Here is a 16022-nt window from a genome sequence, read left to right on the forward strand (position 1 = left end):
ATATGAACTTTAGCTGCATAAACATCACGTGGAGCGAATGAGGATGTTTTATCTTAGTCTTAATGCCCATTCAAAAAAAAAAAAAAAAACACTAAATCTAACCTGCAGACTAAAGCTGTAGATCAGAATGAGGAAACGGGGATGATGTTTTGCAAAAATACAGCTGCTGATTTGAAAATAGTTGGCTTTTCAGACATGAAATGTCTAAAAACAGAGGATGCACTCTTGTAAAAGCATCCATGTTGGCTTTAATCGAGTCTAAAAGATGACAAGTTTTTTCTTGTGGCCCCTCCATATTTATGTTGCCCTTCTGCATTAAAAATCACTTAAACACTGAATTATTAATAGAAAATGCTCTGGTGAGACTTTGCATTTCACATACGTCTTCACACAAGATCCCTGCTCAGGCAAAAAAACACAAAACAACCCCCCCCCCACCACAACAAGTCTGAAACATTCAAGATACAGCTGGAAGACTGGGAGACTTGCCAGTTTGAGGATACGCTCGAAGCGCGCACACACACACATACACACACACTCACAAGAGCGAGTGCACAGAGCTTCCGTCCCTCAAGGCAAGTGCAAGGCGCTCTTGAAAACGGCTCAGCTTGAAGCTTTCACGCTGTTCATGTGGGTGTGTTTGTGTGTAAGGGGGGTGGGGGGGTTGGGGGGGCTCTATGTGGGGTCAGCTCAAAATATTCGACTTGAAGACTTGGAAGATTCTGCACAGATTTAAGGGAGCGGAGCGAGGAAAGGAAAAGCAGCGGTGCAGATCTTCGCAGTTGGCCGATTGGCCAAAGGGCTTCACTTTGAAGATGTCCCAGAGAGAGAAGGAGAGAGAGGGAGAGGAGGGAGGGAGGGAGGGAGGGAGGGAGGTAGGAGACACTGGATGGTGAGGGAAACGGAGGAGGACAAAAGCATGAGTGATGGAGAAGGAGAGAAATGCTCACGGGCTGCTGGCTTCCACAGAGAAAGACATAAAATAGTCCTCAATTTATCTCCTCTTTTTCTCTCCATTCTTCAGACTTTGATGTCATGTTTCATTCCGCGCCATCTGTTCACACTTTAAGCGTCTTTACCTTCTCTAAACCTCTCGGATGACTTAACGTGTAACCGCTGGAGGTGCGACGGATCAGAAGCTCTGCCTGCATCTGCGACATTCGCTGTGACATCTGCAGTTCAAGTGAGGACCCAGGACAGAGGCGTGGATTCAGGATGTGGTTACCCAGGTAACCATGGGATGTGGAGGAAGTCGCTACGAGGGAATTCGCAAGTACATCAGAGAAGAAAAATCTTTTTTAGGGATGGTTTCCTCCATGTGTCACCTCCTTGGTGGTAAAGTTGCTTTCGTCAACGAAAATTATGACTGAATATCGTCATCAATGAACCTTTATCACCTGAGGAAAACGAGACGAGACGCAACGAAAATGCTGGTCATGTGACGATAACGATAATTAAATATATATAATGCAATATCGTAGACGGATAAATGACTAAAAGACTAAAATGTAGATTACAAAATAAAAACTGCTAAAATGTTTCTTCATTTTCGTTGACCAAAACGAGACGAAATGTTCTAACAAAGATCCTTAATCTCCATGTTTTAAATAGTTTCCTGCTCTAGTTTCCCCGCGGGGAATCAGATCCAGAAGATGCAGCTGCAGGTTAGAGGCTGATGCCGCTAACGCAGAGCTCTAGGTTCACGTCAACTAAAAACAAAGTTACATAGAGAAACGCGGGGATCTTCTCTGGGACTGGAGACAAAGAAGAGACCAACTTTGGATACCCTTTCCTACATAGACGTGGAAAAGAAAACCCAATGTGTCGTTGAAAAAGAAAAAGATGGGGAGAAATGCGGAAAAATAAATCTGTTGTAAACTCAAATTAGAGTCTTCTGTATCTGGAATGAATGTATTCTTGGGTCTATAAGGTAACAATAATATAATAAGATAACCTTGTTTGAATTATTCCTGGACACTTCTGACTAAAATAAGACTAAAATGCTCAGACTTTTAGTGGACTGAAACTTGACACGACTAAAAGGAGAATGAACGTGACTAGAACTAATAAAAACTAAAATGATAGCTTGACCCAAAGACTAGACTCAAACTAAAATTGAAACAGGCTGACAAAAACAACACTACTTGCTGATGTAGAAGCTGGATGATGTTCTTGAAGAGAAATGGCCGGAGGACTTGTCCTCACAGCATCTTTGTGGTTCCACAATGGTTTTGAGCAGACAATTTAACATCAAAAATCCTCAGATGCATCTCTTTTCACTCGAGTGAGCTAAGTTATCTGTTTAGCTGCTTATAGACACCCAAGTTAGGCTAGAATAACCAGCAGACATGATAAATTGAGTCTTTTAAAGTAATTAAGGGAACAGAAACCTGACAGCTCTGCCGGCTAACGTCGACTGAACACGTGTGAAAGTGTTTGTCTTCTGCCATTAATTTCTTTGAGGGAGTTAGTATCGAGAAGCTGCAATCATGAATCATTTGCATCATTCGGCCTCCATTCTTCCAGCATCCTTCAACGGCTCCTCCTCTCGACACTTTCCTCCTCCGTGCATCCTCCTCACTCCCCTCATTTCCTCTACACTGCACTCGTCCTCCCTCTCTTCTGTCTCAGTCCACGTCTCCACCTCCTTCTCTCCCTCTTCCTCCTGCATGCCTCCCTCCTCTCCTCCTGTCTCCTGTTCCTCCTCCCGTTTCCCCTCTTGTAGTCAGATCAAAAGCAGCTAAGTAGGCCGGTGGCCGTGTTGGATGTTCAAGGACTAAAGTTATGCGCGCCCGCGAGTGTGTGTGTGTGTGTGTTTGCATCCTTATTTTTGGACTTCATGTTGCTCATAATTAACGCTGAGTGGATGTGTATGTTTATTATGCATGTGGAAGCGTACAGAGCAGCTTACAGATTTCTATTCTTGGGCAGTTAATGCAGGATTTCCAGCACAATTAGTCTTAACATTAATATGCTCATTAATGTTTGTTCAGACTGTTACGTAACTGAAAAAGTAAGCGAAAGAACGGAAAGCTGCTTTGAATTATTGCTTTATAATCAGGACGGTGTTAGAAAAGCTTCCCTCTATAACAATGAATTTGTTTTATTTCAAGTCTTATGTAAAAAAAAAAAAAAAAGGACTGGAAGATAAAATAAAGTGAAACTTTAGTTTAGGAGACTCATTCAAAAACATCAGAGTAAAAATAACTTAGGTTTGCAGCCTGCGAGAGCAAAGCTGGCCCTTTCCCATCGTTTTCAGCAGTTTTTCTAAATCTAAACTGATATGAAAGTTTACTTTGGAGGGAAAAAAATAGTGGAATCAGCCTTTAATCAACAGGTATTAACCCTAAAGAGCTGAGTTTAAAGTTTAAATGGTTTTCATGGGTCACTTCAGTCACCGCTGTGACACATCGTCTTCCACATTCAATGACCAGGATACAGTTTTCCGAGCAGGACTCAGAACCTGAACAGAGGACTCACCGTTCTCCTGAAAGTCGATCCTGACTTTGTTGGACTCCGAGCTGATGGCTTTGGTCCACGTCTGTCCCGGCTGCTGTTTAGTCCAGGCGCTGATGTCGCACCAGTAGTAGCCTCTATCAGACAGCTGCACGCCCGCCAGCCGGAACTGGAACTCGGCCGGACCGGACTTGGTCAGAACCAGGTTGTCTCTGAGTGAATGAGACGGAGGGACATTTCAAAATAAAAGACAAGATCCAGTTTCGTGCCTTAACCGTCAAGAACGGCACTGAAGACATTACAAGATTGAAAACATCCGCTCGTCATTCAGTCAATGGATCAGATTTGAAGGATATTGTGACATCACAGACCCAGATCACAGAGATGGGTGGTGTCAGTCCTAAGACATTTATGATCAAGAAATATGTTTTAGATCTCTAACTTCACTCTCGTTGCAGTTTATGAAGGATGAGGCGAGTTTCATAGCAGGGGTGGGGAAACTAGGTCCAGTAGGATCTAGTAGTAGCACTCCTTCACTCTAGTGCAGGGGTCGGCAACCCAAAATGTTGAAAGAGCCATATTGGACCAAAAACACAAAAAATAAATATGTCTGGAGCCGCAAAAAATGAAAAGTCTTGTATAAGCCTTAGAATGAAGGCAAATGGCGAAAGGCAAAATGTTGAGAAAAAGTTCGAAATGTTGAGAAAAAAGTCGAAAAGTCGAGGAAATAGTCAAAATGTCGAGAAAAGTCGAAATGTCGAGATTAATGTTGAAGTACAATCTCGAGAGAAAAGTGTAAATGTTGAGAAAAAAGTCGAAATGTCGAGAAACAAGTCGAAATGTCGAGAAACAAGTCGAAATGTCGAGAAAAAAGTTGAAATGTCGAGAAAAAAGTTGAAATGTCGAGATTAAAAAAAGAAAAAAAAAGAAAGAAAAAGAAAAAAAGGAAAAAAGGGAAAAAAAAGAAAAAAAAAAGGTCAAACATTTTTGAAAAAAAAAAATGCGCATGCGGCTCTAGAGCCGCGGGTTGCCAACTCCTGCTCTAATGGATATATTAAAGCTAAAAAGGACCAAAAGATCCTGTTACAGGTTCCAGTTAAAAGGAAACCCACCTTTGGTTCAGTTCCAGCTGAGAGGGAACTTTGGGAGAAAAAGTAGTGGGTTTTTAAAGCCTATGGAGCCAGTCTTTGTGGGCTGACATGCAACATGTGTGTGTTTGTGCGGGCCGGTACCTCCGGTTGGGGTCGGTGGCTCCTCCATGCTGCACCACGTTGTCGGGACTGAGGGTCATGATGGTTTTGACGTTGCCCTGCAAGCTGTCCTGCGTCTGGACCAGGACCGAGTAGCTCACCTCCCCGAGGTTTTCCGTGCTCACGCTGCAGCTCATCTCAAAGGTGGCCCCGCCCACCGAGGCCTCGCGGACCCGCTTGGCGATGACGTTCAGAACCGGACCTGAAAATGGAACCGGTTGCTCGATCAATCACCCCTGAGGAGGGAGCGGGTCCACCAGAGACGGAAAACCCCGGCGCCAGAGGCCAACAGGAAGTGATAACCACTGAGTTGCCTCATACTCGCACACAGAACAAAGCGGTTACATCACAGCGTAATGAGCTACATTAAGGTCATCAAAGTTCAACGTGGAGAAGAAGCAAATATGTGTGTCCACTGTGAATGGACAAGTGGTCTGCTGTGTCTGGAGATCATGTCTACACATCAAAGCAGACACTTCAGAAACCTCAAAGTCAGAGTCACATTCATGCTGGAGAACACTGCTGATTTCTTACAGAAAGGAAAAAATACTATTTTTCCAATTGAAAATAAATTTAAATATTTATCGCTGATGCAACGTCTAGATTTGACTTTCAGTCATTGGTGATTTCTTTCCTCCACAGCTGATAGTAACAGCTACACAAATGACAATAGAAACCACTTTCTAGTGTTTTTTTCGGTCTGTAATGATGGGAATGCAGCATCCTCACTTTTGGTGTCCCAGCGTACAGTCAGCGGTGAGCTCTGCTGCTCCGAGGTCTTCACCATGTCTCCTTGGCTGCCGACACTCCAGGAAGAGACGCTGCACGCGTACTGGCCCATGTCGATCTCCTGCAGGGAGGGAAGAAGAGCTCATCAGTTCGTCTCAATCACAAGATTTCCATTTCCTGTTTATGATCTGCTTCCATGTATGCACATATACCTTTGAGGATCTCCTGAGTAATAGAAAATAAAGCTCTGTGTGTTAGACTTGTAGTCGAGACCGCCTTAACCGAGACCAAGACACTACCAAGACCAAGTATCAAGACCAAGACTAGTTCAGCTCAAAACTGAGACCAAAAAGAAACCTAGTTATTTCATCATCTTGCATGATTGTAGAACATCAGCTCCATCCTGGTTCAGCTGCTTAGTTTCCATATGAGCTTGTATTCAACTGCAGCTCAATAACACAGAGAAGTGGATGATGATGTTGAACTCACTAGAAATGTTTTCATCCATCAGCTGAGATCAGATATGTGTGGAAACTGCAATACCAATATTTCTACACTATTGGAGGATTGACTCCAGTGCTTTTAAGGATTGACACGACTTCTAACTAGTCCCAAAGTCATCTAGCAGAATAACCAGCCTCCAACACCCCCCTCCACCTCAGAAAAGCAATGAAGAGTAAATGTTACTGATTTAAATTTGACTTAATTTGTAGATGAAACGTAAATTTTAAATATTAAAGATACACACAATTATCGACTTGAACTTTACATTATTTACCATTATAGTAGCCAAATTACACCGTATATCAGCATCACTGGAATAGACCTGATGCTTAATCAATCAATGCAATTATTCAAAGGCCAATGATGTCATATATTTATTCAAACAAGGTCGTTATAAACACAATACTGTTATTAAATACAGACACACATGCAGATGCACCAAAACATTAAATCAAATGCAAAATACAAATAGTTTACAAAACTAAATTAACAAGAGAAAGAATTGGTGATACAAGATTCTGTCATCTTGGTGCCACGGCATCTCAATTATCCGAGTAGACAAAGACCACAAAAAAGTGGTCTCAAGAACTATAACTCTACTGTGTGTATAAATTATTTGGATAATACTTTTCCTGCCCTCACTGTGTACATGGCACTCTTCTTTTCTTACCTGCGTGCGGAGAAATCGCAGCTTAAACGTGTTGGGTTGGACTCTGCTCAGAGACACCGCTCCGCTCATCAGCCGGTCGTCATACGTTGCCCCTGGCAACAGGTTGCCGTTGCCATCCAAGGAGCCAATGAGCCGCGAGGTCTGAGGATCATCGCCAATACCTGCCAGATACACCATTAAAAGTAGGAAATGGTCATATATTACACTACATACACTATTTTTTACAGTAGGTATATATATATACAGTATATATATATATATATATATATATATATATATATATATATATATATATATATATATATATGTATATATATATATATATATATATATATATATATATATTAGTGGTGGGGGAATTAAATCGATATTGCAATATATTGTTGCGCTCTCTGTCTGCAATAAATAATCGATAAACTGACGGCAAATATCGATATTTTATTACAACACACATAATGGATTTACGCGGTTGTCACCGCACTATTGTTCATGCACTTCAATTTGTCCAACTGTACAGTGTTTACATTTACAAGCCTAGGAAGCAGTGAGGTATTATGCAAAAATAAGTTGCTTACTGACTTTTCAGTATCAGAAACAAAGCAGTGCACTGTCCTGGTTTATATAAAACATGTTATTAATGTTCATGCACTTTAATTTGTCCAGCTGTAGTGTTTACATTTACAAACCTAGGAAGCAGTGAGGCTCTATACAAATGCACTTTCTTTGTACATTGTATGAAGTTTTGGCATTGAATAAATGCATAACTACAGACGTTTTCCTTTTTATGGGTATTTTTTTCTTTTTCAGTCACATATATCGTTGATGAAATTTCTTACAATATATCGAATATGATAGATATCGTGTATCGTGATATTATCGTGGGCCACATATGGCCACAGTATTGAATTGTGAGTTACCCGTATCGTCCCATCCCTAATATATATATATATATTAAAAGGTGTGGAAAAGATGTTAAAGAGGCTGAAAGTACCAGGAAGTGTGGTGTGCTCCCAGCTGACGCCCAGCCGGCCGCCTGGCGGCAGCTGGGTGATGTTGGTCACATGACAGGCCAGTTCTGTTGGTTCAGCTGTCATCTGGGGCTTCACAGCGGCCTCCAGGGCCAGCGTGAAGCTCGGCTCTGAGGACAGAAAGAGAAAAAGCACAACATTCAGCCTATTGTAAGAAACTTTAACCAAGTAGCATCACATTAAAACAAGTACTTTTAGCTTTCAAACTCATCTAATTGCACCTTCTGCAAATGAGATAAACACCTCCCCCATCACTGCTCCATGAACACATTAAGAAACTTTTCTGGCCTGCAGAGACTTTATCAAATCGCAGATGGAGACACTGCAGGTCTGAATAAATCTGAACTCCCATTAATCAACTATGGGTTTTCCTCGTTTCTATAGAAATTTTAAAGGATACCAACAAAACCTCATTACGGGAGATGCCATCGTGCCTGCAGGACGTTCTAATCAGCGTGCACTTTCAAGTTCGGTTGATAAAGCTGATTTCAAAAAGGGCCAGTGCAGGGATCTGGGCTTTTCAGAGGAAAATGGATCGATTTCAACAAACACGTAGCTTTTGTCCATCCAGCACTAGTTAATACTATCAATGTTTTTGGCTCTGGTTCGTGCAAACTGTCTAATAGGAAGACAGATATTTCTTGGAAAATGTATCTATAAGAAAAATCTAATCTTAGATGTTTTAAAGGGATTTTGTCCCTCGCACAATCATTACATAGTATTGTAATTCAGCCTATTGTAAGAAGCTTTACCCCAGTAACATCACATGAAAACAAGCACTTTTAGCTTTCAAACTCATCTAATTGAACTATCTCCAAATGAGATAAACCACTCCGCCATCCCTAAATTTGCTCCATGAAGACATTAAGAAACTTTTCTGGCCTGCAGAGACTTTACCAATCGCAGATGGAGACACTGCAGGTCTAAATAAATCTGAACTCCCATTAATCAACTATCGGTTTGTCTCGTTTCTATAGAAGTTTGAAAGGAAAGCAACAAAACCTCATTACGGGAGATGCCATCGTGCCTGCAGGACGTTCTAATCAGCGTGCTCTTTCAAGTTTGGTTGCTAAAGCTGATTTCAAAAAGGGCCAGTACAGGGATCTGGGCTTTTCAGAAGAAAATTGATCGATTTCAACAAACACGTAGCTTTTGTCCATCCAGCACTAGTTAATACTATCAATGTTTCTGGATCAGGTTCGTGCAAATTGAAGATGAGTTTGTCTAATAGGAAAACAGATATTTCTTGGAAATTTTATCTAAAAGGAAAATCTAATCTTAGATGTTTTAAGGGATTTTGTCCCCCGCCCAAACATTACCTAGCGTTAATTACTCCTGAAATTAACACTAGGCAAGGAATCTGGACCCTGAGGGAGTCGCAGCTCCAGCCTGATAATGAAATAAACTGAGTTACTGTGCTTCCTCCAGGAAAAATGATTCCCATCTCAGCAGGAATTCTCTTTCATCACTTATGCCAGGGTTTTGATTTCTTGCAGCATCACCAGACAAATGCAAAGTGAACACTGCTTTTGTTTTTAAAAAAAAAAAAAAAGAAAAGCATCTTAAGGTTGTTTCGGGCCGAAACAGTTGGCTGACGAAGCCGGAGGACAGAATTAGACCTGAAATAACACCGTTAACGGAGTGAGATGAGGTGTGTATCAGTGTTAATAGTGTGTAGGTTGGGAGGCAGGTCCCCCCAGCCAGACAACCAGATTGTAACTTTACACGTCAATGAGCAAGAAACACACACACACACAGCTCAGGACCACCTATGAAATACATCACACACACTCACCGTAGATGAATGCGGACATACTTAAACAGGAAGTCCCTGACAGAAACCAGCTTTGTCACATCAGTACATGAAACTAACCTGGCACGACAAAACGCTATAAATACAAGGATGTACATGTGCGAGCGTGTGTTTGGCTACGGTGGTGGTTCGCATGATGTCAGCAGGACGTCACACACACACACTGACTCATGCACTGTCACCATCTGCTGTGAAACACACACACATCAATGAGAATGTGAGAAGCGTCTCTTCCAATTAGCCATGCACACCCCCCCCTCTCGCCCTCACACACACACACACACGCGCACACACTAAAGCTACTCAACTGCTCATCACGGCTTCAGTAGATCAGAAGCTGCACAATATCCTGGAGCTCAGGTAGTATAAAACTTTTAGAGCCAAATTGTGCATTTTCAAAGATATTTTATACCAGGGTTCTCCATCAATCTGGTTATTTTTGCTTTTTTAAATCGTCATCAATCATAAGAGCTGGCAGAAAGACTCACACTGACATATAATAGAAAAAAGAAAAGAAAACTACCAGCACTTATTAACATACACTTGAGTGTCTGAAGCGACTACCAACTCAAGAAGTCCAGACGTCCAAGTCTACAAATGTGTTATTCAAACAGACGTTGGACTAGCTGTTCAGATTGGCAGGGCACTGTGACATCACAGACCCAAAAATAGTAGTAGTATTCATTTCTTTCCATTTTCATCACTGGAAAGAGCCAATCCAATATTGGTGTCAAATATTGATACTAATATCATTTACTGTTCGAATTAAAAACTAAATAAAGATGTATTCATTACAATTCAAACATTTCAGTTTCAATTTTTGCAAAAGCCCTGCTGGATTTTTTTTAAATGATTTAATATTCAATATGAAAAACCAACTGCAACCCTCTTCCAACGCTGGAATTCAGTTCTTAGGAGGTAAATACCAGTATGTATATGTATGTATATATATATATATATATATATATATATATATATATATATATATATATATATATATATATATATATATATATTAGGGCTGTTCGATTTTGCCCAAAAATAAAATCTCGATTTTTTTCTCTCAAAATCCGATTTTCAATTACGATTACGATTATTTTGTGAATTGACAAAAGGCAAAGAAATGATTTCAAATATGCTGTTTTTTTATTGAACATTTGCCCCATTGGGCTTTAAGTGCAAACTTTGCTCTTATTAAACCAAAAATGAATGAATAAAGTGCAAAACTCTGTAAAATAAGTTGAAAAAAAGTTTTAAAAAATATAATAAAATATAAAGTTTTATCTCTGAAAAAAAAAAAAAAAAAATCAGCAAATCAGCACTTGCAAACATACAGTAAGTTATATTTCCAATTAAATAAAACAAGACATTTTCTAATTAAACTGAACTGGGTCTTTGCATGCTAAATAATAATGCAACCCATGAAGGAGGTAGAGGTGTGTAATGTCAGTCATTACATTTGCTATTCACATTTGCAAGTTTTTTGCAAGGAACACGAGCCGGTCTACCGCATCTATATATATATATATATATATATATATATATATATATATATATATATATACACACAATAAATGGATCACTGCATCTCAGCACTGGCCCAGAACCAGCCCTAGAAACAGTTTGGTGGAAAAGGGGCATATATGGTGCACCATTTATTAATTCCATCCCTTAAAAACTAGATGTCATAAAGAGGATGCTTTAATTGTGTACATTTCATTAAAATACCAGGAAATTATGTCAATTAGTTAAAAAAAACATCATAAATGTTTCTTTTAACTCTCAATACCACAGACATCCCACATCCCATAAATATGCACAACAGAGGCAGCGTGCTAGAGAAACCCCCTCAAACCAAACATTTCACCAACACTACGGCTCCTATCAATACGAAGGAAAACACTTTTCAAGCTGAAGAGACTTGAATGATGTCTCGTCCTCACAGCTGAGTCTGACTGGCACTCCTGATATCCTGCACGCTGCAGCGTCGAGGAGAGAAGAAACTGTAAAAACCAGCTTTCAAAAGACGAAAAAGGGGCTTTATTAGTGTGTTGTCGGAGGAGGCAGAGGGAGGGAAAATAGGTCAGTGTCAATAAAACAACAAAGTGCTTTCATCATATTCACTGCATGTGCACATGTTGAGAAGCTACTCATTAGTTTACAGCAAATGTAATGCAGCACTTCTTTTTTTTTGGGGGGGGGGGGGGGGGGCACCAAGAGAGCTTGTTTCAAATTTTATAGCTTAGGATCGTTCTGCAACTCAAAGAGCAAACAATTGTCTAGCATGAACAGTAGCTGGAACTATTGATTTACTGTATTTGACAATTATTTGCTTGATTAAGAAACACATTTCGTAAACTCGTAGCCCAAAAAGTTTACAAAATGTCCCATTTTTGCTTTTTGTGTGACCTTTTTAACACAACTTTAACTTACACAAACCCCTGGCTCCCTGTAGCCTTGATAGCTTTGCTTTCTCATTATTAAGACAGTAATAGTGTCTTAATAGTATTAATGTCTTCGAAAAATAGTCGGCTGATTGGGTGCACATATTTAGTTAAACTTGATTTTTCATCACCTTGTCGATTTGGTGCTTTAAGTGAATCCATTTTTCCTTGAGTCACCGGTTCCCGAGAGGCTGCTGTGAGGGAGGGTTGCCAGGTCTGAGGGAAACGAGTCCCAGCTGCCACGGATCTGCTCAAATGGGGCCGAGGCCTAATTGGACTAATCCACTAGATTTGAAGACAAGGGTTTAGGAGAAGTTTAGGTTTCCTATTTTGGTTCCTTTTACTTTATTTGAAGAGTTTGATTGTTTAGATTTGTTTCCCCATGGAGTACTGTTTAGTTTAATGTTTTCGTTGTAATTTGTTTAAACAGATATTCTGTTTCCCTTCTCCGTGTCAAAATGCCCTGATCAGCCAGTATGTACGTAGTGTGTTCATGTGTATGTCCAAAATTATTAAGAGTTGTTCTTTTGGGATTTTTTGTAAATACATTTTAAAAAATTAATCCCCATCTGCTCTGATTTTTCGGCTCGGCCCCCCACACCGATTTATCCTTCACTTGATTTGCTTTACTCAACCCAACTTAAAAGGAGCATGAGGCTCCTTTTAAGAAATGAGACTCTCTAGCGCCACCCTTCACCACGACGGCCGTTGGGGGTACTGCAGCCAACAGTGAAGCCGGCACGGGAGAACGGGGAGAACGCACATGCAGCGTCATGTGACGTCACATCCACAGGACAGCGCGGGAAATTCGGGTCCAGAATTGCAGCACATTTTGCAGCACACGGCCTGTTCAAGGCAAAGGAGAGATACACTAGATAGACCCTCCAGAAAAACGCGGGCAAAAATCCTTGATTCTGCGGGCTAAAATCCTTGATTCTGCGATCAAATGTGCAGGTTTTTTATGTGCTTTTATGCGCCGAAATTGCGGAATATGCGGGAAGTCGTGGAATATGCGGAAAGTTACATGTCACTCACAACACTTCCCCCTTTTTCCAAACTTTATGCGAAAATGTGCGGCGATGATGCGGTGAAATCAAGCGAGCCCCGCATAATTCGCATATTCAGCGCGGACATATGCAATATTAACCCCAGTAAAAGTGATTTTTCTGCACCAGACATTGAAATCCACGGAAGGTCTGTAAATCCACGGACAGCCGTGAAATCCGCGAAAAATTCCGCGATCACGGAATCGCGGATTCCTGGAGGGTCTAACTAGAGGGCTCATTCTTTTGGGTTTGGAACACTTCATCTGACATTATTACTAGAAAACTGAAAATGTATACAGATTTTTTTCATAAATCTTGCCACAATCCGGCCTCAAGCTCCTTTAAACAAAAACATTGCCCATGATTTCAGGCTCTAATGTTGTGCTAAGTGCTAATGTAAACTATTAATGTTTAAGAACAACACAACTTCCGGTGAAGTTTGGATTGTTGACTCTTTTAACTGAACTAAATTAACTCAGAAAACAGAAGTATTTGCCAAGTCAGTGTGCATTTTTGCTGACTCAGACATAGTTGGGTAGTTACTAGCCTGGCCAGCCATCCCAATTCTTTGGATTAAAATTAACTGCATTAGACTGGATTGAGTCATATCTATCCGATAGATCCCGATTTGTTGATGTAAAAGACAAGTCTTCCTCACGCACCAGATTTATCCACGGAGTTCCACAGGGCTCAGTGCTTGGACCCATTCTTTTCACCTTTGCTGCTATTGGTTAATATTAGACAGCATGCCATACATTTACATTGCTGTGCTGATTATACTCAGCTATATCTTTCCATGAAACCAGGGAAAGTAAACAGTAGGTCAGACTACAAGCATGTCTTATGCATTTGTTACCTCAAGATTGGACGATTGACACTATTACACAAAAAAAACAAAACACAAAAAGAATCCTCCAGCTCATCCAAAATGCTGCAGCCAGTTTCCTGACAAGAACTAGCCAGAGAGTTCATACTTCTTCAGTATGAGCTTCTCTTTATTGGTTCCCTGTAAAGACCCAGAATAGAATTTAAAATCATTTTTAATGACCTTCTTAAAGAGCTCACAGTTCCATATTCCATCTGGATTTCCAGCAGGCAGTACCGGCGGACACTGAAGAAGCTGCCTCCGGATGCCACTGGGTGGTATAACTAATCAGAAATGAATCATATGTCTTAGGGCCAAGCAGGCTGGTTCTACAAAAGACATCCAACAGAGAGCAGTGCAGTAGTACTGGTAAATGATTGAAAAGCGGTTGTTCGTTACTCCTGTACGAATCGTTGCATATCGCCCACCCCCGCCCTCTCGGGATCGGTTCGGTATGTTGCATTAAAACATGATTTTACAGGTTTTTCTTGGTCTTTTCTGCTTCGTGTCATTTACCTGTGGGCTGTATTCCATCAGCATAAAGACGAGGAGAATTAAACCTCACTGCTTATTACAGACGCTGTCATTTTAGCTGGACAGGAAGCTGAACTTCCCACTTCTGCCAAAATCCACAGTTTCGTGACGGACTGCAAGTGTATTAAGCCAAAAGAACCGGAGACACATGTGAGTGTTCACTGGAGTGTGCAGACATGTGTGTGAGGTATGCATCTTGTGTGTGTGTGTGTGTGTGTGTGTGTGTGTGTGTGTGTGTGTGTGTGTAAGATAGTAACACAGATATGAAACAGCCAATGGAGCCGTGCCGTCTTTCTGTCAACACACAGCGCGTCTCCAGGGATGAAGAGGAAGTACGGGACCGGCACACACTGAACAGATGTACACTCATCACAGATTACACCCACAACAACAAGGATATTAAAACCCCACAGAGAGCTCTGACATTTAAATCAAATGAGATATCGATTCTTTATTATTTGCAAGAAGAGTTGCAAATAAAAAAAACAAACTTGCACAACATATTGTGTGATAGAAATGTATTTTTTTAGCCTTTATCTAACAATAGATGAGGAAAGGAGAAGGGTGTCAAATATATACTCCTCAAAGAGAAAGTTCACTTCTCCAGCAGGGAAGAGAAAAGAAATCTGGTCAGGTCTTAAATTGAGCTAAATCCAACCTAAGAAACAGCAAACACGTGACACGTGGTGCGTTTCTTTGACAAAAACTAAGCCTAAATGTAAAAGTAGTAAGTAAAAATAGAGTCTTTGATCTGGACGGTTCAAATGCCAAGGAGTAAAGACATCAGCAATTGTTGCATCACTCAGGGAAGTGTCCATCATTCTAGAGTGAAAAAGGTTTTTCAGTCAGGGTTCAGAATGCATCGTTGCACAGAGACGGCACTGGTTAGAGTTACTCATGACCTTGTTATGGCCTCAGATAAGGGATTGGTGTCCATACTGGTTCTACTGGACCTCAGTGCGGCTTTTGATACTGTATATCGGCATTTTACTACACAGGTTAGAGCAAGTTGTTGGGATCAAAGGTTGGTTTAAATTCTATCTATCGATTAGATGGTGTTGCGATGGCTTCCAGTGCTACTATTTGAAACCTTCGTGTTATTTTCGATCAGTATTTATCTTTTAAACAGCTTATTAAATCAGATTTGTAAGAGTGTTTTTCCATCTCCGTAATATTGCAAAGATTAGGAACATCCTCTCTTAGAATGATGCTGAAAAACTAATGCATGTGTTTGTATCTTCTAGATTAGATTACTGCAATGTTTTATTAGCAGGATGTCCAAGTAATTCTCTGAATATTCTACAGCTGATCCAAAATGCAGCAGCGTGAATGCTGACAGGAATCAGCAGGAGAGACCACGTCTCTTCAGTGTTAGCTTTGCTCCATTGGTCCCCGTAAAACTCAAAAAGGGCCACTGCAGGGAACAAATTTTGAAAATTGTATTACTTGCATATAAAACCCAAAACAGTTTAGCTCTGTGATATTTCCAAGACCTGATAGTACCTTATGTTCCTAACAGAGCTCTTCGTTCTCGGAGTGCAGGTTTACTCGTAGTTCCTAGAGTATCCAAATGTAGATCTGGAGGACGGTCTTCTGCTATCAGGAACCGTTACTATGGAAACCAACTTCTAATCTGGATTAAGGAGGCTGACACCACCTCTACCTTTAAAACCTTTCTGTTTA

At 40.7% G+C, this 16022-nt stretch overlaps 1 protein-coding gene across 1 annotated transcript in view; it reads right to left on the reverse strand.

The window, feature by feature from the left end:
- LOC133424893 (prostaglandin F2 receptor negative regulator-like) overlaps positions 1-16022 on the reverse strand; it is a 99177-nt gene that overhangs the window by 43850 nt on the left and 39305 nt on the right. The window contains 5 exon segments of the mRNA XM_061715462.1: positions 3481-3668; positions 4689-4908; positions 5436-5556; positions 6610-6770; positions 7601-7747. Coding sequence (XP_061571446.1) covers positions 3481-3668; positions 4689-4908; positions 5436-5556; positions 6610-6770; positions 7601-7747 — 837 coding nt within the window.

This window comes from Cololabis saira, chromosome 24 (genome assembly GCF_033807715.1).
Source record: "Cololabis saira isolate AMF1-May2022 chromosome 24, fColSai1.1, whole genome shotgun sequence".
NCBI classification, from domain to species: Eukaryota; Metazoa; Chordata; class Actinopteri; order Beloniformes; family Belonidae; genus Cololabis; species Cololabis saira.